Here is a 25,844-nt window from a genome sequence, read left to right as displayed (position 1 = left end):
CTCAATGGACTCCCACATGTCATGGGCCCTTTGGAATGCTAATGGTCAGCTAGAATGCTCTGTGTGGATAGAAAGAAGTGCAGACAGGCATTATTGTTTGTCTTCTCTGGTCACTCTCTATTATCCTCATTGGACGACTTAAGAAAAATGAATTCATGGGGGTGACCCACAGAGATGTTATGGGGAGGGAGGTGGGAGGGGGGTTCATGTTTGGGAACACATGTAAGAATTAAAGATTTTAAAATTAAAAAAATAAAAAACTATAAAAAAAAGAAAAATGAATTCAAAGATAAAAGTATTAAGAATTTCAAGATGGTGAAAGCAGGATTTTAAACCAAGCAAGGGACCCTTCTGAGCTTGGTTCCCTATGTGGCTGTACATGTTGCCCCTGAGGCTGACCCAGCCCCAGTGACCTCATCTACAAACTGGGATGAGAATGGTACTTGTTCAGGTAGCATTGCCATGAGGAGTAATTAAATTGTGAATATAACCAGCACATAGAAAGTACTCAATACTCAGTAGTTTCTTAATACTCATATTGTGCACTATGGACCTTAGCCTGCCAGGCTCCTCTGTTCGTGGGATTCTCCAGGCAAGAATACTGAAGTAGGTTGCCATGCCCTCCTCCAGGGGATCTTCCTGACCCAGGGATCAAACCCACTTCTCTTGTGTCTTCTGCATTAGCAGGTGGGTTCTTTTGGCCGTGGTGGTTCCCATTTGGCAGTGGGCCTGGGAAGACCACTTATATTGCTGTATGTCACAAATAAAAATCAGGAAATGGTTATTATATTCCTACTAGAAACCTTGACTTAGGTCGAACTTTCTTTATATAAGTTCCACTAAGCAAGATATGCTTTCAAACACATGAGACTCTGAAACCCTGCTCTATATGTGAATGCTCATTTGTCTGTGTTGCTATCTTTAGGCACCAATGTGATCGATGAGCAAAGCTCTGAGGTCAGTTCAAGAGGTTATCTGGTTAACCTATTTGCAGTGGTAATTACTGCAGCAGGTTCTAGCAAATAGAACCATGTGAGACGTCCAGGAAAAAGACAAAGGCTTGAGTTATTGAATGTGATTGAATGCCAGGTTGTCTCTGGCTGAAAATGAGGTCAGCCCCATAAAGCCTTGGGCAGAGAAGGTCTCTGTTCCAAACACATGGAGAAGGAGATATTTGAGTGAAAACAAAGACGTGAGCTCTGTCTGAGCAAGTAGGAGTGAACTGTGATTGACGATAGCATCCAGATGAAGTTCAGTGTAGAATGAGTTCCAGGATCCAAAGTTACTGAAGAACTATTGTAGATAATACCCATCAATCAATCAATTAATCCAATAGAGCTGCTTAATGAATGCTATATTTTTAATGCCTGAAGTGTATTTGGCTTATGCATACACTGTATAAACCAACCATTCATCTTGGAAACATTAATTTAAAAAATTATTTGATAAATTTTCAGCCCTTGATTGAGTTAGCACTTATTTATAGTCTAAATATCATTTTACTTCAAACCCAATTTTTTTACTGTCCACATTTTTCAGTGTTTAAAAAAGTTGTTCAAATATAGTTGGTTTACAATGTTGTGTTTAATTTCTGCTATACAGCAAAGTGACTCAATTATACATATATATTCTTTATCATATTCTTTTCCATATGGTTTATCACAGGATATTGAATATAGTTCCCTGTACTATCTGGTAGGACCCTTTTGTTACTGTTCAATAAGTTTCAACAAATACACCTGTGTAACCTAAAATTATCAAGATGCCAGCCTACAAGTTTCCTGCAACAAAACCTAAATATTTTAAAGAGATTCTCTATTTTCCATCAGTATATTTATGTGGAAATTATACCAACTTAAATTGTGACTTTGTTTTAAAATTTTTCATGAAAATGATTAGATGTGATAACAGGTTGAAAAATTATGCAAACAGGATTTAAAAATAGGTAGGATATTATGGAGAATATTCAGATATCCAGGAAATGAGCAGTTTCAAATCAGTCAATGGTTGAGACTCATGTGTCCTGTGCAAGTATGATTTTCCTTCTTTGATTTTGAAGCACCATTCTGATCCTCTGTGAGGAGTAGGATTACAGATGAGACATGATCTGATTAAAAAAAAAAAAAAAAAGATCTTTGCAGAGAAAAGGACTATCAAAAATATGGCATGAAATCTGTGTCCCTAGCATGATTCTTTTAAGACTTCTCCCCTGTTCCTGTCCATGAGGTTTTGAAAATCTGGATTTAATTTTCACTTTAAAAACTTAATGGCCTGAACCATCGCAAGAAGTATGAACTTTCCGAATGCCTGAGCCCGCTCACCCGCTGGTTCTGTGGTTACAGTGACTAAGGGTGGGGAACACTGAGTCAGGAATGGGTGTGCTGTCATGAAGGCTGCTTGTTCACAAAGAATCTTACTGATAAATGATGTTACCATTTCCAGATGCTGAGCCTAAATATCTGATCGTCGTTCGGCCCGCTCCTCCCCCCAGTCAAAAGAAGTCATGCTCAGGTATTTTTGTTGATTCATTATTATTGTTAACTTTAAACCATGCCTTTTCATCTCTTTTCTACCCATGGAGACCACGTGTCTTGGGGATGCCTCAGGAAGGTAGGTTAGAAGACGTATGATGCCCAGCAGTCCTCTGAAAACAGATAACCCTGCTTGGGAAGTAGCATAGCCTGGTTGGGAGAGGCTCCTTGGGTCTTATCCGCCCCACCACATACAAACAGCAGAGGGTTGAGGCAAATTATTGAACCTCTCTATGCCCCTGTTCTGCTGCATGGTAGGGTCTGGGTGAGGATGAGATGAGTTCACAGCTATGTAGGACAGGCCTGGCCCAGAGTAAGTGCTTATTTAGAGTTTAGCTCCTGTTGACTCCCTCTGTGTTGCAATGTGTGAACGAAAGCCTGCTCTTGTGTCTTTCAGATTTTTAGGACAAAATGTGAGATGTAAACTTTGCTGAAGGAAACTTGACATTTCAAAAGCATAACTCATTTACATGTGTATTAAATGAGTTGGGACTTGGTTTTTATTTATGCCTCCAAACCAAATTTAGTCAGACACAGAAAACTAGACTTCTTTCATAAAATAGCAGTGTGACACCCATCTTCCCAGGGCTAGGGAGATGTGAAACAGGCAACTAGATACCATGTGTATAAAAAAGTAGAAATATTTCTATACGACTAAGGAAGACGTTGTCCCAATTTCACTGCTAAAATTTCTTCCCAGATCAAATAAGCAAGCCCTTGCTGTTAGGAAGGACTAATAAAGCTGTGAAAATGCTTTTAATATCTTATGTCACATCTTCCTAGTCTGTAGATAGAGTTGATCATGATGCTTTTCTTTTTCATGTTCTAATGTGAACTGTTCTCAAAATAATTATTCCCTAATCATATTTGCCTTTTATGGTACACTGGATGCCACACAGAAAGAAAGATCTTTCTCAGAGGGATAAGAAGCGTTGGGAGAATGTACAGATATTGAGCAAATGGGCCCTTGGCAGCTAAGTATTCTGTCTCCTCAGTGTATTACCTATGCCTGATTACCAAAAACTGGTTGCTGCAAACCTCTCCCCTCGAGGCTTCTGTTGGTTTCCTCCTTTTTTTTTTTTAAGAGAAGCGATAAATGGTTAATTATTTTGAGAACTACAGATCCTTTTACTTGACCTCTTATAATATCCCAAGCACAAGGGAGATTTCAATCAGTACTTAAAACTTACTAGTGATCATTGTCTAAGAAGCTTTCCATACACTTGAAAGAAAAGTCCTCCAGTATTTGAAGACTCTATTTCAAAATATAATAAAGTCAGGAAGCATGAGTATGGTTCTATGGGATTCTGGCTTCATAGTCACTGAACTTTTTCTTAGTATGGTTATAAAACAAATATGCAAAAATAAGTAAGAAAAGTCAAGAGAGTGATTATAACTTAATGGCAGTTTATAACTTCATTTCATCTGTGGGCTTCTGTGACACTGGCCTTAGATTATTTTTCACTGTGTGATGACCAGCTCAGGAAATAGTGTCATCCTGATCAGGCTATAACACCCCACCTTTCCTTTCAGGCAACGGATATAATTTTTGTTTTTGTAATCTGCATTGAAGAGTGATGTAATGAGTAATGGATCAGCTTCCATTCATTTTATAATTGTATCTGCCACATAATTTAAAAATGATTAAGTAATTAAAATTGAAGATCCAAACAGTGAACTTAGTCATATAAACTTTAGATTCCTTGAGGAAAGAAAAATGTAGTTTTTCTAAACAGCATTACTTTCATACATTGTGAGCTAAACTAGTGATGTAATAAAAAGAAAACTAGAAAACTAGATTACAATTCAGGAGACTTGGATTTGAGTCTTAAGCGCGCTTTCATTGTGATCTTGGACAACCTTGAAATTATTCAAGACCTTCTTTTTCATCTATAAAATGAGACAATTATATTACATGAGTGAAAATCAACTCAGGGATAGAAAAAACAACTTATCAGAATCACATTATCTCAGATTCTAACCTGCCCTCTTTGGGGACCAGACCTGAACCCTTTGAATCATAGTCAGATAAGGTACTATTACAGGTAAACTGGAAAAATTTATAGAGAAGTATAATTGCATGTTTGCAACCAACTAAATAATAACCATCCTTGAAAATTATTCAAGATATCTTTAAAAAATTCATCTATGTCACAACGAAGTAACTTACCACCACTAGATTATGTATATTCTGGTCTCAGAGGGCTTTTCTGCCAGAATAACAATTAATACAACTCAAACCTAGCAGAAGTAATAGGCACTCCTCCTTTTCGCTGTCCTCCCGTTCCTAAAGTTTCAAATATTTTTGAAAAAGCAAATAATCTGCCCCTCACATATACTTGAAAAGAATCTAGAGTTGTTTATCAGAATCACACTTGGCATTGCCCAAATCTAATTAGTCTTGTTGGAATAAATACTACTTATATTATTCCTACTCTTCCAGCAATATTAAGAATGTGTATACCTTTTCTGTTTCAATACTTGCTGTAAAAAAAAGGGAAAAAAAAAGAGAGAGGTCATTGAAATGCTCTGGCAAGAGATTTTACACTTCCAAATAGTTTAAAATATATATATATAGAGAGAGAGAGACTTCAACCTAAGTTGTTACTAAATGTGAAACAAATTCACAGTTTCAGGTTAAAAATAAGCATAACATTTTATCTTGTCTGTAAAAGGAAAGTAAGTGTATATATACCTATATGTGTATGTGTGTGTGTTTGTTTATTTCACTGGTAATAGCCAAGACCTCCATGTTCATCCTTGACCCACAAGAAAATAAAAACTAGGAATGGATATAGTTTATATGCATAGACACAAACATGTAAATCTCAAAAGGGTATTTCATTTGATTCTTGCTTAAATTCATGGGCAAAGCATTATTAATATTTGTGCACTGTATAAAAAGAAAAGGAACTTAATGCTTTCACATTCTTCAACATCTTGCTAAATTATCTTTGTATATTTTACCCAAATCATGAAAATATGCTAACTGTTACAAGAATTAACCTGTCTGTTCCCTTTGTAGGTAAAAAACGACCTCGCAAACCTCTCCAGCTGGTGGTTGGCACTCTGTCACCAAGCTCAGTCTTCCTGTCCTGGGGCTTCCTCATCAACCCCCACCATGATTGGACATTGCCAAGTCAGTGTCCCAATGACAGGTAATTCACCACTATGGAAAATTTTATTTCTCATCTGAAAATTGACACTTGCTCTCAACAGTGTCTGCACATGCTTTAGAAGGATGTGTAAATATCAGGGGCATCAGTATCTGCACATCAGCTATTTGCTGAAGAGTCTGTTCTTGGTTTGAGGAGAATGAAGACACAGTCATCAGAGCCCCTACCCTTCAGGAATTACCATCTACCTGAATGGAAAACACATGCACATACTTTTTTCTTTCCAAAGAAAAAAACAGAAGGCAAAATAAGCCAAATAATAAGTGGGGTTATCAGTGATAAGTATAATAAAAACTCAGAGGATAAGGTTGAAAGCAATTGGGAGAGACCGTTAAAAGTTGCAACATTTGATCCTTGATTTGAAAAAGATGAATCTTTATTCTGCCAATTGATGAAGTGCTAAAAACACTAGTTCTCTCACTTTGGTCCCTAAACCAAGCAGCATCAGCACCAGCATCATTTGGGAACTAAACAAAAATGGAAATTCTCAGATCTCCAGACTTACTGAATCAGAAACTTCAAGGGTGGGGCCAAGTAATTTGTGTTTTAACAAGCCCTCCAGGAGATTCTGGTCCCCACCTAAGCTTAGGGATCACTGGCTTAGAAAATTGGGGAGAGGGACACATGGAGAAATGTAGGTCAAGGAAAAGCACCTTTGGAAATGAAGCCACCATCTTCTTTGGTAGAACAAAGTAAGAAAAACTTAAGTTTATTTTAAAATCACTGCCATTTATCCATCCAACACATAGAGTTGGCATTGTCTATAGTTGTCACTGTACTAAATGCTGAACCATGATTCTAAATTGGGTATAAGGTGATATTTGCTTGTCATAAATATTCACTACAGTAGCTTTGAAAGTCAAAACTTTGCATCTGACAATCAAAATTTTCAAGCTTCAACCAAAAGGAACATTTATTTTAAAAGGTATTTTATTTTAAATACTCAAAGTGACTAAGATTTTTAAAAATTGTTTCATCCCTTCTTTAAAATAAAAGACTTCATTATTAAAATATAATTTAAACCCAGTAAAATGCACAGATCTTACATGTACAGTTTAGTCAGTTACAGAAAGTGTGTAACTTGGACTGTATAATCCATTAAAAATTTTTCTTTCATCACCCTAGAAAGTGCTAGAGAGTTGGTCTGCTCTAAAATTCCATGTAAACAAAATCATAAGTATGTTCTCTTTCTGTGTCTATCCTATTTATTCAGCATGTTTTTTGAGATTCATTCATGACATTGTAAGTAATGATAGTTCATTCCTTTTTTGTTTCTGAGTATTATTCCATTATGTGAGTATTTCAGAATTTTTTGATCCATTTTTCTTGCTGGTAGACACCTGAATTTTGTCTTGTTTTTGGTTATTTTGAAGATAAATTTTATAAACATTTTTGTATAAGATTCTTGTAGACATACCTTTTAATTTATCTTAGATAAATAGCTCTGGAGAAGGAAATGGCAACCCACTCCAGTACTTTTGCCTGAAGAATCTCATGGACGGAGGAGCCTGGTGGGTTACCCATGGGGTCGCAGAGTCGGATGTGACTAAGAGACTAACACTACACTGCTAACACTAGATAAATACCTAAAAGTAGAATCGCTATGTCACAGGGAAGATGTGCATTTTTTTGGCCTAATTTTCCATTTAAATTCCCACAGGCAGTGTATGAGAGTTCTGGTTGTGCCACATCCTCACCAGCATTCCATGCTGCCAACATTTTTCAATTAGGTCCTAGTGTAGTTATTGGAGAAGGCGATGGCAGCCCACTCCAGTACTCTTGCCTGGAAAATCCCATGGACAAAGGAGCCTGGTAGGCTGCAGTTCATGGGGTCGCAAAGAGTCGGACACGACTGAGTGACTTCACTTTCTATTTTCACTTTCATGCATTGGAGAAGGAAATGGCCACCCACTCCAGTGTTCTTGCCTGGAGAATCCCCGGGACGGGGGAGCCTGGTGGGCTGCCGTCTATGGGGTCACACAGAGTTGGACATGACTGAAGCGACTTAGCAGCAGCAGCAGCAGCAGCAGTGTAGTTATATCTCATTACCATTTTAATATGTTTTTTTCCCTTGTACTAAATATATTGAAAACTTTTTAATATACTTTTTGGCCAAATGCCTATTTTTTGTATTGCTTTATTTCTTTTTATTTGTCTAAATTGGACAGAAAATAAAGAGCTTTAAAATGTTTAAGTTCCCAAAACTGCCGTTCATATGCCTTTGATTAGGGAATCTAAACTAAGAAAGAAACAAATTTTCTTTCACATGCCCATAGTTCTGAAGGAAGAAGTTCTTTGAAAAAAGCATGTAGAAGATAATGCCAAAGCTAAAGGTTTTGAAAAATAATTTTGAACTGTTTTGAAGAATCTGAAATATTCCTATTTCACCCACTGCTAAACTTGAAACTTAACTTTGTTTGGAAACAGACTCCTAAAAGAACTTACTTGCTTGCGGTAACTTTGGTTTCTAATGAGTTGGTGCAGGGTGCTAATGTTGAGAAAACAAATATCTGGGGGTCAGTTTCTTTTTCTTTTTCCTTTTTTTAGTCTCTTATTAAGAAAGAAGGAAAAAAGGGGAGGATTGAGCAAGAAGAAAGGAAGAAGGGGAGAAATATTTGATAATTTGTAACAAAACATAGCTGATTTTAATGGTTATTCAACTTGCTTGGTAAATCCATGAGGTTCAAGACACTGCCAATTCCTAGAGCAAGATTTGGTATGATTTCCTCCCTGTCCTCAAGCCTCCCTGTCTTCAGTTTCACTTGGTTCTTCTGACCCCTCCACAAAACAACTTATCCGATGATTGATTCTAATCGACACATGTTGTCATGGTATGACAGCAAAAATCGATAATAAATATGCAGAAGATAGAGGAACAGATACCCGATGGAGCTAGAATTTTTATCTAAAGTAGTTGACTTGAAGGCCCCAAGCTATTCAGACCACATGTGTACCTCACCCTCTCATTTCCTCACCCGTGAACCCTGGTTCTGGTCTTCTCATCAAATAGGTAGAGTCATGCCCATCAAACCACAATATTTCAAATAAATAATTCTTTCTAGAATGAAATTTTATAAAAGATTCTGTAATGACATGTCAAGATGCTTGCCGACATTCAAACCTGAGTGGGAGGATCAAAGTATCCTTGACAGAAATAGGGAATTGTTAAGACATGACTAAGAATTAAGAGGAAAGAATTAAATATAATGACAAAAGAAGCATTTTGAGTAGTTGTGAATTTTATTTACCCATGCCTCCTTTCTCCTTAGTTAGAACAGTTAATAAAGAGTTGACATTTTTAAGTCTTTGTAACTATTTGAAAACAAAATAATAGTCCTTATTTAAAAGCTTTGGAATTACTATACATATTATAAACACCCAAATAAATCCACCAGAACAACTCAGTTAGTGTAATTAGAAGCAGACTTGGAGAAATCCACTCTCATATGATTATGTAGATTTTTTTTTTTTTAGACTTTAGACTAATCCAGTAGATTAAAATAAGCAATAATAATTATAGGGAATGATTCCTTCTTGAAAATTAGATTAAGACGGGTCAAGTTTTCCTTCAAGAGTGTATTTTGACAAAGCCATTGGAACCTGAATTCCCTCAGCTTGCTATAGGAACATCAACTGGTGTCATTTTAATCCACTCACTGTAATATTTGGCACCATGTGTAAAGTCTCTGAATTTTTAGAAATAATCATTTCACGTTGATTTGTGTCACTTCATTTATCCTATGCAAGGGCAAATAATTTATTGGAAAAATTTTTATTATACTTTAATTTTTGACTTTACATATCAAAGCTCTAGTATAGTGAGTTTCCAATGAGAAAATCTCTGTTTTTTGTTTTATTTGTTTTAAGCTTGGAAATATTAATTCAATGTCACTTTATTCTTGGTGGTATGTTTCCACTCCTACTCCCATGGGGTCCATTTGGGTCTCCCATATTTTTAGAGCCTTTCTGAGTTCACATTCATTGGAGGGTAGATATGCTTAATTTACATGTTTTATTCTTAATGGGCTTTAAAAGGAAGAATGCACACATTTGTCCTTAATATATCTGAGGTCAAAAGAAAGCTTTCCAATTGGCCCAGATGAGAAGTTAAAACCACAATTTATTTCACCATTAATAGCATATTTTTTCCTTCCCATGTTTCCAGCTTGTTTAAGTGTTTAAGATTGCCTTAGTTCTCACTCCTTGGCCAATTTGTTAAAGCTTTATGATTTGTTTAGAAATCATTTTCACATTTTCTAACACTTTCACGTTGTACTTACTTGCTCTTAATGTAGAATGAGGGTTCTCCTTGTTGGCTGGTTCAGAGCTGACTCTTGCCTCTTTTTTCTTTATCCCAAGTTGTTAAGTGAATATTTTTGAGGTCTAAGAATTCTCACTTGATTGAGCTCAGTGCCTCATTACCCATCCATCTTGCCATGTAAATTTTAAGCTCAGTGAAGACTGGGACCACAGGTATCATAACCATCATTGTTTTCCCAGTACCCAAGCCAGCATTGGGTACATATTAGGCCTTCGGTAAATATATACTGAATGAATAAATAGTGAAATGTCAGCATTTTCACTTTTATGCCTTACTATTACTTCAAACTTAGGACAAAATTGAATTTGTACTTTTCTCGTGAAATATCAACTCCCTTGTCTTTTTATTTTCTGAAGTATCATAATTCTTTTACTCTCCCTAGTATGAAGCTCCATAAATTTTAAAATTCTTCATTTCCTATAGGTATTGAGGCTCTGGGTTATGCTGGTTTTGCATTTGAGAAATCCCCACATTAGTATCTTTATCTCCTACTTTTCCATTTCTATTTCCATGTCAACAGTTTCAGTCTAGGCACCTTACCCTGAATCCTGGGAATAGCATCTTGGCTACTGACTGACTCTTTTTATGTCCCAGTCCATCCTGGTTTCTGTAATACTGAAGAAAATGTAGGCAGTCTGCGATTGGCTCACTTTTTTTCATCCCAGATTTAGCTTTACATCTCTTCTGTTCTTACCGAGGAGCATGTTTCTGCCTTCAGACAGTGCTCATCATTCTGTTCCTTCCATACTCTTTGCTCTTCTGCATTTCCCTCTTCCTTGATATTTGTGCCCTGCCTCTTGCTTACAGGGCTTCCCTGGTGGCTCAGACGGTAAAGCGTCTGCCTGCGATGTGGGAGACCTGCGTTTGATTCCTGGGTCAGGAAGATCCCCTGGAGAAGGAAATGGCAACCCACTCCAGCACTCTTGCCTGGAAAATCCCATGGATGGAGGAGGCTGATAGGCTACAGTCCATGGGGTTGCAAAGAGTCGGACAGGACTGAGTAACTTCACTTTCACTTTCTTGCTTCCAAACATGCTCAAGATTTCCCTACCCCAAACAACATATTTTCCGTTGACCCTGTTATAGCTTCCAGGCTACTTTTCAGTTTCTCTTCTTAATTCCAGAATTTCTCAGATTAACGTGCTCTCCTATTCTTGATTTCTTTCTTTTTTTTTTTTTTTTGAAATGACAAGTTATTTAATTAGGTTCTTTGCAAGAAGTTCAGAATACTACTTTGTGAGGATAAATTCCATTTGTGAGAGCAAACACAGAGCGGAGGTAGCCCTGGAGCTGAGGGACAGCTTTGATTCTTCGCAGAATTTGCAAGTCCACAGCTTTCTGGTCAACCTTGCGCTGCTCTGTGATCTCGTATTTCTCTCTCTCTGTGTCGAAGATCTCACCCTCCTGGTGTCTGGGTTTACACAGCTTCTTCTTCTTGAAGTAAGTGTCAGTGAGATATTCTGGAATTTTCACACCACTGATATCGATTTTGGTGGAGGTGGCAATGACAAATTTCTGGTGTGTTCTACGCAGAGGAACTCGATTGAGGGATAGAGGCCCAGTCACAAGTAGCAAGCCACTGCCCAGCTGCTTCAGGAAAACGACCCTCTTGCCTCTGTGGCACCCAGTGAGGATGATCAGAATGGTCCCAGGAGTGATGCTGGCACGCAGCTTCCTCACATGCTTACTGAAGGGTTTTTTGCCATGACTCAACAGTTTCCGAGGCACATCTTCCGTAGGGTAATACCTGGGCATTTTGCGAAGTTTGACCACTCGGGTACCACCATTCTTGTCGCCACCAACTGGTTTTGTGACAGTAGCAAGAGCACGAACCTTCTTTTTCTTTTCAACCTTGGATTTAGGTGCTGAATATTTTCTCTTGTACAAGGCCTTTCTGGAGTACATGGCTGATCGGGAATATCTGCCAATTCCTCTGACCAGGACAGGATTTCGGCTGCAGTGGGGCTTCCCCTTCTTAACCTTCTTCACCTTTTCCACCTTTTTAGCCTTCTTGCCAGCATCAGCCTTCTTGGCTTCAGGTTTTTTCTCTTTAGTATCTGGCTTCTCAGCCTTTTCACCCGCCATCTTGCAAGATGGGAAAGAGCCTATTCTTGATTTCTTGACCACATTCACAGTCTTTGTTCCTTTTCACTGGCTCCCACCCTCTTTCTGTTCCATTGAAACTTCTCTAGGTGATCATCAGTGATCAATTAATTGCTAGATCCCATAGTTGTTTTTTTTTTCTCAGTTCTTAATTCTTTTAAATATCTGTGGAATTTTTGGCCATCCTCCCATTCTTGAACTCTTTCTTCCTTTGAAATTTTATTTAGATTTTACTCTTACTCCCTTGCTCTTCTCTTTTGCTTGTTATCCTGGCTCTCAAATATGGAATAGAGATCTATCCTTGGATATCTCACCTATGTATCCTCCTTATCTCAGCTGTAAGCCATGTCTTTAATTATCATGTCTATATAGAACAGTGATACTCAAACTTTGATATACTTGCAAATCATGTGGTTCAGTTCAGTTTAGTCGCTCAGTTGTATCCAACTCTGCGACCCCATGGAGAGTAGCATGCCAGGCTTCCCTGTCCCTTTCCTGTCACCAACTCCCAGAGCTAGCTCAAACTCATGTCCATTAAGTCAGTGATGCCATCCAACTATCTCATCCTCTGTTGTCCCCTTCTCCTCCCACCTTCAATCTTTCCCAGCATCAGGGTCTTTTCCAATGAGTTAGTTCTTCACATCAGGTGGACAAAGTATTGGAGTTTCAGCTTCAGCATCAGTCCTTCCAATGCATATTCAGGATTTATTTCCTTTATGATTGACTGGTTGCATCTCCTTGCAATCCAAGGGACTCTCTAGTCTTCTCCAACACCATAGTTCAAAAACATCAATTCTTCAGCACTCAGCTTTCTTTATAGTCCAACTCGCACATCCATACCCGACTACTGGAAAAACCATAGCTTTGACTAATGACCTTTGTCAGCAAAGTTATATCTTTTACTTTTTAATATGCTGTCTAGGTTGGTCATAACTTTTCTTCCAAGGAGCAAGCATCTTTTAATTTCATGGCTGCAGTCACTATCTGCAGTGATTTTGGAGCCCTCCCAAAATAAATTCTGTCACTGTTTCCATTGTTTCCCCACCTATTTGCCACAAAGTGATAGGACCAGATGCCATGATCTTAGTCTTTTGAATATTGAGTTTTAAGCCAACTTTTTCACTGTCCTCTTTCACTTTCATCAAGAGGCTCTTTAGTTCTTCGCTAAGAGTGGTTTCATCTGCATATCTGAGGTTACTGATATTTCTCCCGCTATCTTGATTCTAGCTTGTGCTTCATCCAGCCCAGCATTTCGCATGATGTACTCTACATATAAGTTAAATAAGCAGGGTGACAATATACAGCCTTGACATACTCAATCATGTGGAAGATATTGTTAAAATGTGGGTTCTGATTCCATAGACCTGAGGAAGAGCCTGAGATTGTTCATTTTCAAAAGCTCCCAGGACTTTCTGATGTTGATGTTCTACAAGGAATATTAGGAGTGGTGTAAGGATATAAATGACCTCCAATGCTGAACCTCTGATCTTGGCCCAGCTTTAAGAGTGTATTTCTCATTGTCCATTGAATATTTTCATTAGGATGACCAGGTAACAGTATTCAGTACCTCAAACTCAAACTAATGTTGTCTATACTACTAAAAAAATCTCCTCTTCTATTACTTTAACTTCCCTCTTCTTAAGTTTGAAAGTTGAGTTTTGAATATTATTTACACTTTCCTTGGTACCCATATCCTATAAGGAGCCTAGTCTCATCAATTATTTTGTAGAAATATAACTTTGATCTGTTTCTTTTTCCCTGCTCCATTGTATTTCTTCCATGATTCACTTCTTTGTTTTCGCATCTGCTGCTGCTAAGTTGCTCAGTCGTGTCTGACTCTTTGTAACCCCCTGGACTGTAGCCCACCAGGCTCCTTTGTCCATGGGATTCTCCTGCATTGGCAGGCAGATTCTTTACTACTAGTGCCACCTAGGAAGCCCGATTATCTCATCTGGATTATAGCAAGTTGAGATTCCTCCCTCCAGTTTTTCTCTAATTCTTCCACTGCTGATAAATCTAGCTTCCTTCATTACTGCTCAAGTTTATTTACCTGTCTAAGAATCTCCCCCAGGTTCCCACTACTTGGTTAAAGAAAAAAATCACAAAACTTCTCTAAGAATCTATCTCAAGGAATCTGTGAGTCATTCTCCTGACTTGAGGTTTAGATTTGGTCTTGTCCTTTCCATGGATCTGGGTAGGATGTCATGCTTTCAGTCTACCACTGGGATGGGATTTTCAATGTATCCATTTTGTAAGTTCAGGCTGCAGAGTGCCATACCCAACCACCCTCAGGTGCTCTGCTTTTCATCCTGCCTCCTTTAGTCGTATTCAGATGTACATCTACCACCCTCCCTATTCTGTGAGCTCATATTTGAATTTATGCCTGGTGTCATACTTGTCTTCCGTCACACACACACCATAGAATCACACTTTACAGAGGTAATTCTCAACAAATGTACAAACAAATAGGCAAGTGGACTATCTAAAACTAGCTTTAAAAATCATCTAGCCAGAACCTTGAATCCTTGAACTTTCTCTGAAATCTGTAAAATGGGAGTAATAATAGTAATATCTCATAGAGATGTCAGAATTAAATGAGATGATACATGTTAAATGTGTGGTGTGGGCCAAGGGAGGCACAGGCTGTGGGCAGGAGTCAGAGATGAAGGTCCTTGTCCACATAGTAGGTGGACTGTCCAGACATCGAGGGTGAGGACCTCAGAGAGATGAGGTTGCAGGCAGACCAAGATGGGGGCCAGTGAGGGGTACAGAGACACAACTCTTAGAAAGATGCTCTCTGTTGGGCCACACCACAACCTACCCTAGAAAGCACGGATAGAAATTCTTGCATAAGAGGTTGCAAAAAATGATACTGAATTTGCTGCTAATCTTCGTGTGTGTGTGTGTGTGTGTGTGTGTGTGTGTTTTAGTTACCTTATATTATGTGATAATTGCCACTTCAGGTAAACTGTTCCGTTTTAGATGGCACTAAAATCACTAGAGACATCTTTCTTTTGTTGAACTTACATCAGGCAGCAGTAAGTGATAAAGAGATGTTGAAAATGGTTTCCAGTTTGAAAATTATTCCAAGAGTCCAGAGACAGTAAGGACCTGGACTGGGCCTGTAAGTGCTATTCAGGAGTAGAGACAAGACAAGTGTGAGAGGGGCCACGCAGGGAAACATAACTGGACTTGAAAACAGAGGGGACACGGGCGAGAAGGAACTTGAGGACAACAAGAATAGGAGCACATTTGAGAATGATGAGTAGATTTTAAGGTAGTTATGAAACTCACAGATGATTAAATCACTGGATTTGATCATGAGGTTTTACTACACTAACAGGTCAGACACAGGATTGCAAAGAGATTTGGGCATTATGAGCAGTAAGAAAACAGAAAAAAGATAGATTACTTTGGAGAAATTTGTGTTAAAAGGTAATGACAGGAATAAGAAGTAAATATTCATTTTAGTCACTGAAGTGACTTAGCAGCAGCAGCAGCAGCTTTGATATAATGGAAAATAGTTGAATAACTTTTTGACTCAAAGAAAGTCTCAAAGAATCAGGAGAAAGGATGCAATGTGGATGGAATAATAAAATGGAATAAAATTACCAAGAGAGTTATTTTTAGAAGGGAGAACCCTAAAATTGGAGAGGGATAAAAGAGAGTGAAGGAGGAGAGAGAGATTTTGAGAGAAAGAGGGTGAGGGCAGATTTTATATCAGCAGTCAGAGTCTAAGATTGGCAGTAAGGATGTTGACAATGGGGCATCAGGACTTGTCCTTTGGTGTGAAGAGAGCAAAAAAAAAAAAAAAGGAAGAAAGTGATAGATGTTGTAGGAAATATAGTGATTAATTGCATAGAGATAGAAGAATTGCTAAAAAAAAAGTATAGAAAGTCCCAAAATGACCAGCCATGTGCATCAATCTGGGCTAGTTTGTAAAAGGACTACACTTATTCTGACATTATGCAATTTCTTCACTTAGTAGAACTCAATGCCAGTTACATCATAAACTTTATTTATGATGTTTCTACCTCCAGGGTTTCTAGTCTGAGTTCTGCCTCTGAATTTCATTAGAACAGAATGTCTTATTTGTAGCTAGAATAAAATTTTAGAAACAAAGGATTCAATGATTGTCTACTCCAATCCCCATTTTTCAAAGTAGAAAATTGGCATGTAAGTGGGCAAAGAGACTTTCCTGAGGGGATGCTACTATCTTGCAGCTGAAAGAGATCCAAGCCAAGCCACTATCTGCCTTCTCCATTACATTTGGAGGAATTATGGTATTTTTTAAGTTATAATAAAGACTATTGTCAGTTTTGGACTCTTGGGGAGATCCAAGCACAGAATATTGCCAGCTGAATCAAACACCGCCCTCAGCAGTTCCTAACCACTTATTTGGGATGTGAGATGTCCTTGTTTCTAATGTCCAGTTGCTGGTCAGGCTTTCCAGAGGTCTGCTCTGATGACATTCACTGGCTGCTACCTCCATCTGTAATAGACTTGTTGCCTCTCCAAGCACTTGTGCCCAAATTTGATTAACCACAGAAAAAAAGTGCAGTCAACTTTTGATCCTGGATATCCTCAGACAAAATGGGAAGTCTCTGATTATATGGAAGCCTTAAGTAATGCTAAAAGAACTTCTGATTCCTTTTAATTCTCTTCCTTGCGGATTCATTTTACCTTCTCTTTGCATCTCCTTTTGTAAGCCCTGCAGTAGAAAGATGGTCCAATGTAGTACACATGGTGTTAGTTTCAGTTCAGTTCAGTCGCTCAGTCATGTACGACTCTTTGCAACCCCATGAATCGCAGCACGCCAGGCCTCCCTGTCCATCACCAACTCCCGGAGTTCACTCAAACTTCATGTCCATCCAGTCAGTGATGCCATCCAGCCATCTTATCCTCTGTCGTCCCCTTTTCCTCCTGCCCCCAATCCTTCCCAGCATCAGAGTCTTTTCCAGAGTCAACTCTTCGCATGAGGTGGCCAAAGTACTGGAGTTTCAGCTTTAGCATCATTCCCTCCAAAGCCATCCCAGGGCTGATCTCCTTCAGAATGGACTGGTTGGATCTCCTTGTGTTAGTTTATGGGTCAGGAAATAACCCTTTTCCTGGCTCTGCCACTCATTCTCAGGCTTTAGACACTTCCCAGCCTCTCTCTTTCTTCTATAATAATTCTTGCTCTGCTAAGTTCAGAATTTATTGTACAGAAACATGGAAATAAAATTTAAAATATCTGTAAGCCCTCTGCAAATGTACCACATAGACATTTCTTGAACTTTCCTTGCATTTGCATTGACTCTATGAGAATTCTGAGATCTGGTAAGTGAAGCCTTACGCAATGATATATTACAAACTACAACTACAGATATAATGGCTTAAATCAGTATTTTTTGGTGATTGAGTCATTGGCCATTTAGAGCAACTATATTCTAATTATAGAATGACCCTATGACCCAAAGTATCCATTCTATTTGTTTTGTCACATCAATTTATTTCTCTCCCTCAGTTCTTATCTCATCGTAACAAAGATTTGGAATGACAGACTACAGCTCAAGCAGGCAGGATTTCTTAGTTCCTGTCTTGGCTCCTGTCTCATCGAAGCAAGGATTCAAAACAACAGACTGGTTACAGCTCAAGCAGACAGATATTTTATTAAATAGACAGCGGATAGTACACTCCTGAGATACGAGAGTGGGTTGACCCTGAAGGAGTGGTCATGATCCCGCTTGGCTTCCCTTTTTCACTCCGTCTTCTCCTCTTGGCTCTGCCCTGTGCAAAATGCAAATGGGCATACACTCAAGGCCAGTCAGGGAAGGGGGCATGTCTGGGCACATGCAAAATGGGGCTGTCACATATTCATCTACATAAGAGTTTTGATTGGCAGTTGCAAGTTATATAACAGGCTCTATTGTGCATGTGTTTCCCATAATTCAGTCTGTTATCATCAGATGTCTGTATGTATTGAATATTTATGAACCCTTAAAGGGCTCCTGGTTGCCTAAGGTTACTTCAGGACAGAGCTGTGCATCAAGGGGGCATGTGCCAGAGTTGGAGAAGCCTCTGTGGTTAATTTGTATCCACTGTGTGCCTAGGGTGCATCTGCAGGAGTTGGAAAAATCTCTGTGGTTATTTTTGTAGCATATCTCTGAGCTCCCCTGGGTGTGTCTGGGATGGAGTTTAGAGATCAACTTGCATCCTTTTCTGCCAGGCCACCTCTGGTTGCTCATGCCTAACTTCCTGCTTAACATTTTCACAACATATATGGAGTACCTACTCTGTGCTAGGTTGTACAGTATTTTTATCATAAGGCCTATATTTTGCTTTAAAATCAAGAAAATATGCTTCACCATTTTATAGCTAAGTAGCCTTGACACTTACTGAGTGACTTCACTTTCACTTTTCACTTTCATGCATTGGAGAAGGAAATGGCAACCTACTCCAGTGTTCTTGCCCGGAGAATCCCAGGGACGGTGGAGCCTGGTGGGTTGCCGTCTATGGGGTCGCACAAAGTCAGACACGAGTGAAGCAACTTAACAGCAGCAGCCTTGTTTATGATCTTTTAAAATTTAGAACTTGCCTATATTATACAATTACCAATTAAGCCAGTATTGATGAGGGAACCTAACTGAAGCCAAGGAGAAGGCCTAGCTGCCTGCACTTTTATTTTTTCTGCCAAACTTGGTACAAGAGAGGTTATTTAGAATGCTTTGTGATCAAAATAGAAAAAACTGTACAGGCTAGATTTTTTTTAATACATAGTCTTAGAATATTTCTGTCTGATTTTATTCCTAAGAAGAGAATATAAAACCAAATTTACTGGGAACCCTGGAATCCCCAGATTACCTTTGGTAATTCTGTAAGCAATGCCCTCTGCCTCCACCAGATCATGCGAGCAGCTGAGAAATGTATCCAAACTAGAGATGCAAAGCTGTGGAGGCCCATCTGCTCTAATTTTAGTTTTCTCTGCACTTCTCTGAAGTCTTGCAATAGCCACAGCAGGGGAAAAAAAGCAACAGAAATTCCATAGGAGATACTTGTCAACAAATATATTTCATAAATTGCTGTTGATGGTTCAACTCACAGGACACAGAGGACTAGTATTCTATAACGTTTGTTCCCAGTAGCAGTTAGTGTTTTGGCTGGAACTGCCTCCTCCACTTGTTTTGTCTTCTTGACTTTGGAATGGGGTATGGAGTCCAGAGAGCTGCTTTTACTAGGGAGAAGCAAGCTAGTGAATGATTTCAAGCATTTCAGTAGTTTGTAACTAGTAAGAAAGCAAACTGAATGTACAGATACACCCCCTCTGTGTACTTACTGTATAACTGTTACTGTATAACCCCCTTGCTGACATCATGGATGTGCAACCCATACAGGTACACAGGTTCCCCACTTAGAAGGACCCATGCTTGGCTTGATGCTCTGTTGTCACTGTCTTAAAACTCTTAATAATTCTTGAATAAGGGGCCCCATGTTTTCATTTTGCAATGAGCTCCACAATTTATGTAGAGTCCTGGCCCTTATTTCTAGAGATTCTGCTTAAATTTTTCTTTTTTTTTTCATATTAAGAACTTGTGTCTGGTGCTTAGAGGGGATACAATAAACAGTTTTAGCCTGGGTAAATAAGGGACTTTAGGGCTTTAAATAAAAGCAATGGATGTAAATCTTAGTCAATTTAATTTTGTGGGATGAGGAGTAGGGGAAAGATACTAAATTTTTGACAGTAAATTGAAAACATGCATCATTTTATAATTTTCTTTTTCATAATCTGTTTATAAAACCTATTGGTATTGATACATGTAGCCCTTCTCATTGCTGTGTCCAAGAGCAATATACCCCCTGTCCTGATCCGTCCAGCCTCCCCACTTAGGGAGGCTGTTCAGCTCAGAGCCAGAGGAGCTTTTCCTTCTTTTCTGTTTCTGCCACTGCTGCTGGTAAACATCACTGGCTAGATGACACTGGGTTGGCAAATAGATGGGGAAACAGTGGAAACAGTGGCTGACTTTATTTTAGGGGGCTCCAAAATCATTGCAGATGGTGATTGCAGCCATAAAATTAAAAGATGCTACTCCTTGGAAGGAAAGTTATGACCAACCTAGACAGCATACTAAAAAGCAGAGACATTACTTTGCCAACAAAGGTCCACCTAGTCAAGGCTATGGTTTTTCCAGTGGTCATGTATGGATGTGAGAGTTGGACTGTGAAGAAAGCTGAGCGCCAAAGAATTGATGCTTTTGAACTGTGGTGTTGGAGGAGACTCTTGAGAGTCCCTTGGACTGCAAGGAGATCCAACCAGTCCATCCTAAAGGAGATCAGTCCTGGGTGTTCATTGGAAGGACTGATGTTGAAGCTGGAATTCCAATATTTTGGCCAGCTGATGTGAAGAGCTGACTCATTTGCAAAGACCCTGATGTTGGGAAAGATTGAAGGCAGGAGGAGAAGGGGACGACCGAGGATGAGATGGTTAGATGGTATCACTGACTCAATGGACATGAGTTCGGGTTAACTTTGAGAGTTGGTGATGGACAGGGGGGTGTGGCATGCTGAGGTTCATGGGGTCGCAAAGAGTCAGACAAGACTGAGTGACTGAAATGAAGTTAATTGAACTTTCTGAAACATCATTTTCATATGGGATTAATGATTCCTACCACTTAAAATGTTTTTGTGACAATTAAATATATCGCCTGGTGAGTCATTAAATGAGATAATATATGCAAAGCCTACTATGTGATAAAGATGGAAAATAAAAAAAACTAGTAGTGAGGATTATCATCACTTTGCCATACATGTTTCTAAATATTATGAAGCCCATAGCAAGTATGTAACAATGATCTTGAATCTGCGTTGTTTGGTCTTTCTCACTGTGTTCTTCGCTTAACTGTTGGTGTTGGGTTTTTTTTTTTTTTAAATAATGAGAAAATTTTACCCCTGAAATGCAGTCCTGGATGCATTAGAGTCTGAGGTTCCTCTTTTAAAAAATTGAACAATATTACCTTTAACATACCTGCATGGGATTAAAAGGCTTAAACCCATACAGTTATAAAGCTATAATATTAAATATTTATAAAAATATGTCTGTATTCTTTTCTATTCATTTAGAAAAAGATGAATGCTTAGTGTTCTCAAACTTTCATTTTGCAAAGTAGCAAATAATAGAACTGTATGTGCTATGTGCTAAGTTGCTTCGGTCTTGTCTGACTCTGTGACCCTATGGACTGTAACCTGTCAGGCTCCTCTGTCCATTTGATTCTTGAGGCAAGAATACTGGAGTGGGTTGCATTTCCTTCTCCAAATAGAACTGAGAGAGCTGGAATTCTGTCAGACCAGAATTCCAGAATTATGCTCCTTCCTGGTCCCTGAACTCACTATTAGAAATTAAAAGCTCAAGCATACATTGAGCAATTTTTTTCATGTTCTTTGCAAACTAAAAATCTTAAGAGAAGCCAAAATTAAATCTTAAGAGTAGCCAATATTAAATCTTAAGAGTAGATGGGGGTCTGTGATATATTAAGAAACTTGAAATACATTCTGAATCTCCCCGTGGTTTTACAGCATACTTTGGTTATTTGACAGATACTACACAATTCGCTATAGAGAAAAGGATAAGGAAAAGAAATGGATTTTTCAACTCTGTCCAGCCACTGAAACAATTGTGGAAAATCTAAAGCCTGACACGGTCTATGAATTCGGAGTGAAAGACAATGTAGAAGGTGGAATTTGGAGTAAGATTTTTAATCACAAGACTATTGTTGGAAGTAAGTACTGGAACTTTGAGTGAGCTTTCTGTACTATTTTTCTCTAATTATAAATTTTTATTTTATTAGTTGTGTAATATGAGCTAATTCTCATTTTCTATATTTATGAAAATATAAAAGTAAACAATTGGAGCATTAATAATTCAGTATCTTCTATAGTGAGTGTTTCTTTGAAAAATGATTAACATTTGACAGTAACAAATCATTCCAAATTTATTTGGCCATTGGTCTGGTTTTAAATCAATCTCTGAACACTAACTGAGCCAAAAAAACAATACCATGTATGAATATTCAGTGAAACAGCTGGGCCAGTGGAAATGAACATGCAAAGACTATAGGGCCTGAGGCTTGTTTCCTAACATTCTTTGTTTCAAACATCATTAGGATCAGTGTTAAAATGATAGCAAATAAAATAATATGCCCAAGTTACAGCAGTAGTTGTAGTTGTCTTCATAATGACTAGTAAGAATTGATTTAGGATAAAGAAGAATGAAACGAATGTCATTTTCTTTTTGTTTTTGTCAGGTAAAAGCAAAGTAAATGGGAAAATCCAAAGTACCTATGACCAAGTCCACTCTGTGGTATGTACCACGTTATTTTCAAGTATAGTCTTTTTAAAATATCTGTATTATACTTTTATTTAAATAAGGAAGTGGTCCTTTTATGAGGTACTGAAACTGGATTACCTGCCTAGCTATCAAGTATTGGTATGTGACATTTTACGAATTAGTTTCTTTCTCAGAAAATGGAGGTAGAAGCGTGAGACCAAATCATCTCTAATTTGTTTAAAGCTCTAAAATTCTGATATTCAACATAGTTAACCTAGTATTTCAGTATTCCATTTATTCTGAGGTTATTCTTATTATCTTCTGTCCCATGAGTTGTTTTCCACCATAAGATGTTTCAAGAGTGAATTAGTAGATGCTCTCCTTACCCTGCCATTGTTCAAATCTTTGCTCTATTTTCTAACATTTCCTACTTAAAAGAGCCAGCCCTTTTCAAAATGAAGAAGCAAGTGGTTTGGTTTGTAACATGCCCAGCCTCTGTTCAGTACAGTCAGTGTCTGTATATTTCACGTGCCTGCCATTTTCCAGTCTAGAATCCTGTTCATACATCTGATTTCTTCCTTAAAGTTGATATGTAGATACTTAGACCAGGAATTAGTAATTTAGATTTTTAACAATATTTAAACTTTCTAATATGGCTGGTCAACTTTTTTAAATTTTTTTTTTACCAATTTGCAATCTTGCTGGCAATGGATCAGAGTTGTCTTGATATAGTACCCTGATTCTCAACATTATGTATTTCTATCACTAAATTTTTGGCTAGTGTAGTCATGTAAAATGGCTTGTAAATTTCTATTTCTGATTGCTGATAAAGCAGCACTTAGTTCACTTATTTATTAGTCATTTGTATTTTCCATTTAATGATCTTTAGTTTCAGTTCTTTGTTTATTGGGCATCTTGTGGTTTTTTTTTTTTTTGAATTGTTTAAAGACACTAAAGAACAAAGACTCTTAGTGATATCATCTAGAAACATTGTCACATTTGTTATCAATTTTGTTTATAGGAATTTGTGAAATAGGCAAGTCTTAATTTGCTTAATGAAGTTATTTGTCTTTCCATTGTCATATCTTCAATTGCCTGATATTTTAGTAAGCTCTTCCTTACCCAGAGATGAAATAAATAATTATCTTTTTTTTTTTTTTAGTTTTAGTGGTTTGATTTTGTAATAATTTAAACTATGTGGGTTTTATCTTGCTATCTTATATGCAGTAAGGTCCTGCATTGTTGAGGGTATGTACTTTTCCCAAATACTTAACTAATCAGCTTAGTACCAAGTATTGAATTCTGCCATTCTAGGGACCATTGCTAACGTTCCTTCCCTGGTGGCTCAGTGGTTAAAAAAAAAATCCACCTGCAGTGCAGGAGACCTGGTTTCAATCCCTGGCTTGGGAAGATCCCCTGGAGAAGGGAATGGCAATCCACTCCAGTATTCTTGCCTGGGAAATCCCATGGACAGAGGAGCCTGATGGGCTACACTCCATGGAGTCACAAAGAGTTGGATAAGACTGAGTGACTAACTCTTTCACTTCACTTCAAGGTCCCTTTGGCTTTGGCTGTCAAACCCAGTCACAAGGAATAGAGCCACTCTTCCATTCTCTTCTAGAATAATCCTCACTGTTGTGAATGGTTTCCTAGGAAACACATCTTATCTCCCACCCTCTTGGCTGTCGTGCTTTAGCTTACATGAGACTCAACGTTGTTTCTTTCATTCCTTCTTCACAGCAATCATATCCCAAAGATTTGTGTTTCTTTTGGCAGAATATTTCATTTAGGGTTAGTTACTCAGCAAGATTGGGAAAGATGATTGGCGTTTTATTCCCAAGAAATTTTATATCTTTTCCACATCATAAATAGCCATGACAAGAAGGTCCAGGAAGAAATTTCCTGCATCTATGACACAGAGCCAGATATTTGATCACTTCAAGCTGTGAGGCGGAGTACCCCCAACTCTAGCCAGCTCTAACGAGCTGTGGTTTGAAACTCTTGGGTATTTCCGAAGGAAAACCCAAACTAATTAAAAAGATATTTTAAGGATTCTCTGTGAGGCTTTCTTCATTGCTACAGTCTGGATAGCACAAAAAAATGTTTCACAAACTTCCCTCTGTGCCTTTGGGTAGCTCTGGAACATGGGAAAGTTGTAAAAGAACCACTTGGGATAGTCTTTGACCATCTCATGTGACCACTTAGAATTGATCCTGAAAGTTGATTTGATACTTTATAGAGGTATGTATTTTGGGGCTTCCCAGGTGGCACTACTGGTGAAGAACATACCTGCCAGTGCAGAAGACGTAAGTGAGGAGGGTTCAGTCCCTGGGTCAGGAAGATCCCCTGCAGGGGGCATGACAAACCACTCCATATTCTTGCCTAGAGAATCCCATGGACAGAGCAGCCTGGAGGGCTGCAGTCCATAGCGTCGCAGAAAGAAGGCAGTATTTCAACAGATATGGAATTAATTCTAGAGTTTTAAGACATGTTGAAAAATGTTTTTATTCATATATGCATGCTTACACCTAAAACGTAAGCACAGCAAAAACTTCTTCACACCTTCTGAAAAGAGATTGGCAATAGGAAAAGCAATTTGAACTTGAGGCTATCCCTTTTAAGAGACAAATAATATTCAGATTAAAATTTGAATATTAAACACAGCCCCATCTTAACTTCTGCCCGCCCAGCTGTGCCATGTGGCTTGTAGGCTCTTAGTTCTCCAAACAGAGATTGAACATGGGGCCATGCAGTGAAAATACCATGCCCTAACTACTGTACAACCAGGGAACTCCCAAATACAGCCCCACCTTAAGTATCTTGTTACATTATGTACAGTAACTCATGTATCTAAGCATATGTTCTGCAGGCAACTCTCGGTACATTTGTGCCAGAGGACACTTAGCAGGGGTCTCTTCTAATTGGTTAGTGCTTTTGTTATAGCTTTGTTATACTGCTTGTTAAATACTTATACTGCTTGTTAAATACTTTCAATATCACCCCTGCCTCCATCTCTAGAAAAATGAGAGAAAAGATGGATGCATAAACAAAGCCCTAATTCTTCCTATGTAAGTTGTATTACTTGAGATCCATGTACAAAAAACAGACGATGATTGGGCTATTTTCTTCATATTGGGAAGCAAGAACCCTGTTTTTATCAAGGTTAAATCTAATGTCTACTATCTGTCTTTTTTTTAAATTTTTATTGGATTATTATTGATTTATAATGCTGTGCTTTTAATAGTTTCAGGTGTACAGCAAAGTGATTCAGTCATACATATACACTCATTCATTCTTTTTCAGATTCTTTTCTCATGTAAGTTATTACAGAATACTGAATAGAGTTCCCTGTGCTATACAGTACGACCTTGGTTATCTGTATTATATACAGTAGTGTGTGTGTGTTAATCCCA

General features: G+C 38.2%; 2 protein-coding genes across 2 annotated transcripts in view; one reads left to right on the top strand and one right to left on the bottom strand.

Moving 5' to 3' along the window:
- The window catches only part of ABI3BP (ABI family member 3 binding protein), a 286,106-nt gene that overhangs the window by 102,049 nt on the left and 158,213 nt on the right, over nt 1-25,844 (top strand). Inside the window, 4 exon segments of the mRNA XM_052643965.1 lie at nt 2,443-2,511; nt 5,557-5,689; nt 21,702-21,883; nt 22,409-22,464. Of these exon segments, the coding sequence (XP_052499925.1) occupies nt 2,443-2,511; nt 5,557-5,689; nt 21,702-21,883; nt 22,409-22,464 (440 nt within the window).
- LOC128049876 (60S ribosomal protein L6-like) lies at nt 11,228-12,120 on the bottom strand. Its single transcript, XM_052642230.1, has one exon. It carries the CDS (start codon nt 12,111-12,113, stop codon nt 11,250-11,252), a length of 864 nt encoding a protein of 287 aa, XP_052498190.1. The 5' UTR covers nt 12,114-12,120; the 3' UTR covers nt 11,228-11,249.

The sequence above is a fragment of the Budorcas taxicolor genome, chromosome 1 (genome assembly GCF_023091745.1).
Source record: "Budorcas taxicolor isolate Tak-1 chromosome 1, Takin1.1, whole genome shotgun sequence".
NCBI lineage: Eukaryota > Metazoa > Chordata > Mammalia > Artiodactyla > Bovidae > Budorcas > Budorcas taxicolor.
The sequence above is the reverse complement of the archived record's forward strand: the minus strand, read 5'-3'. Positions and strand labels throughout refer to the sequence as shown.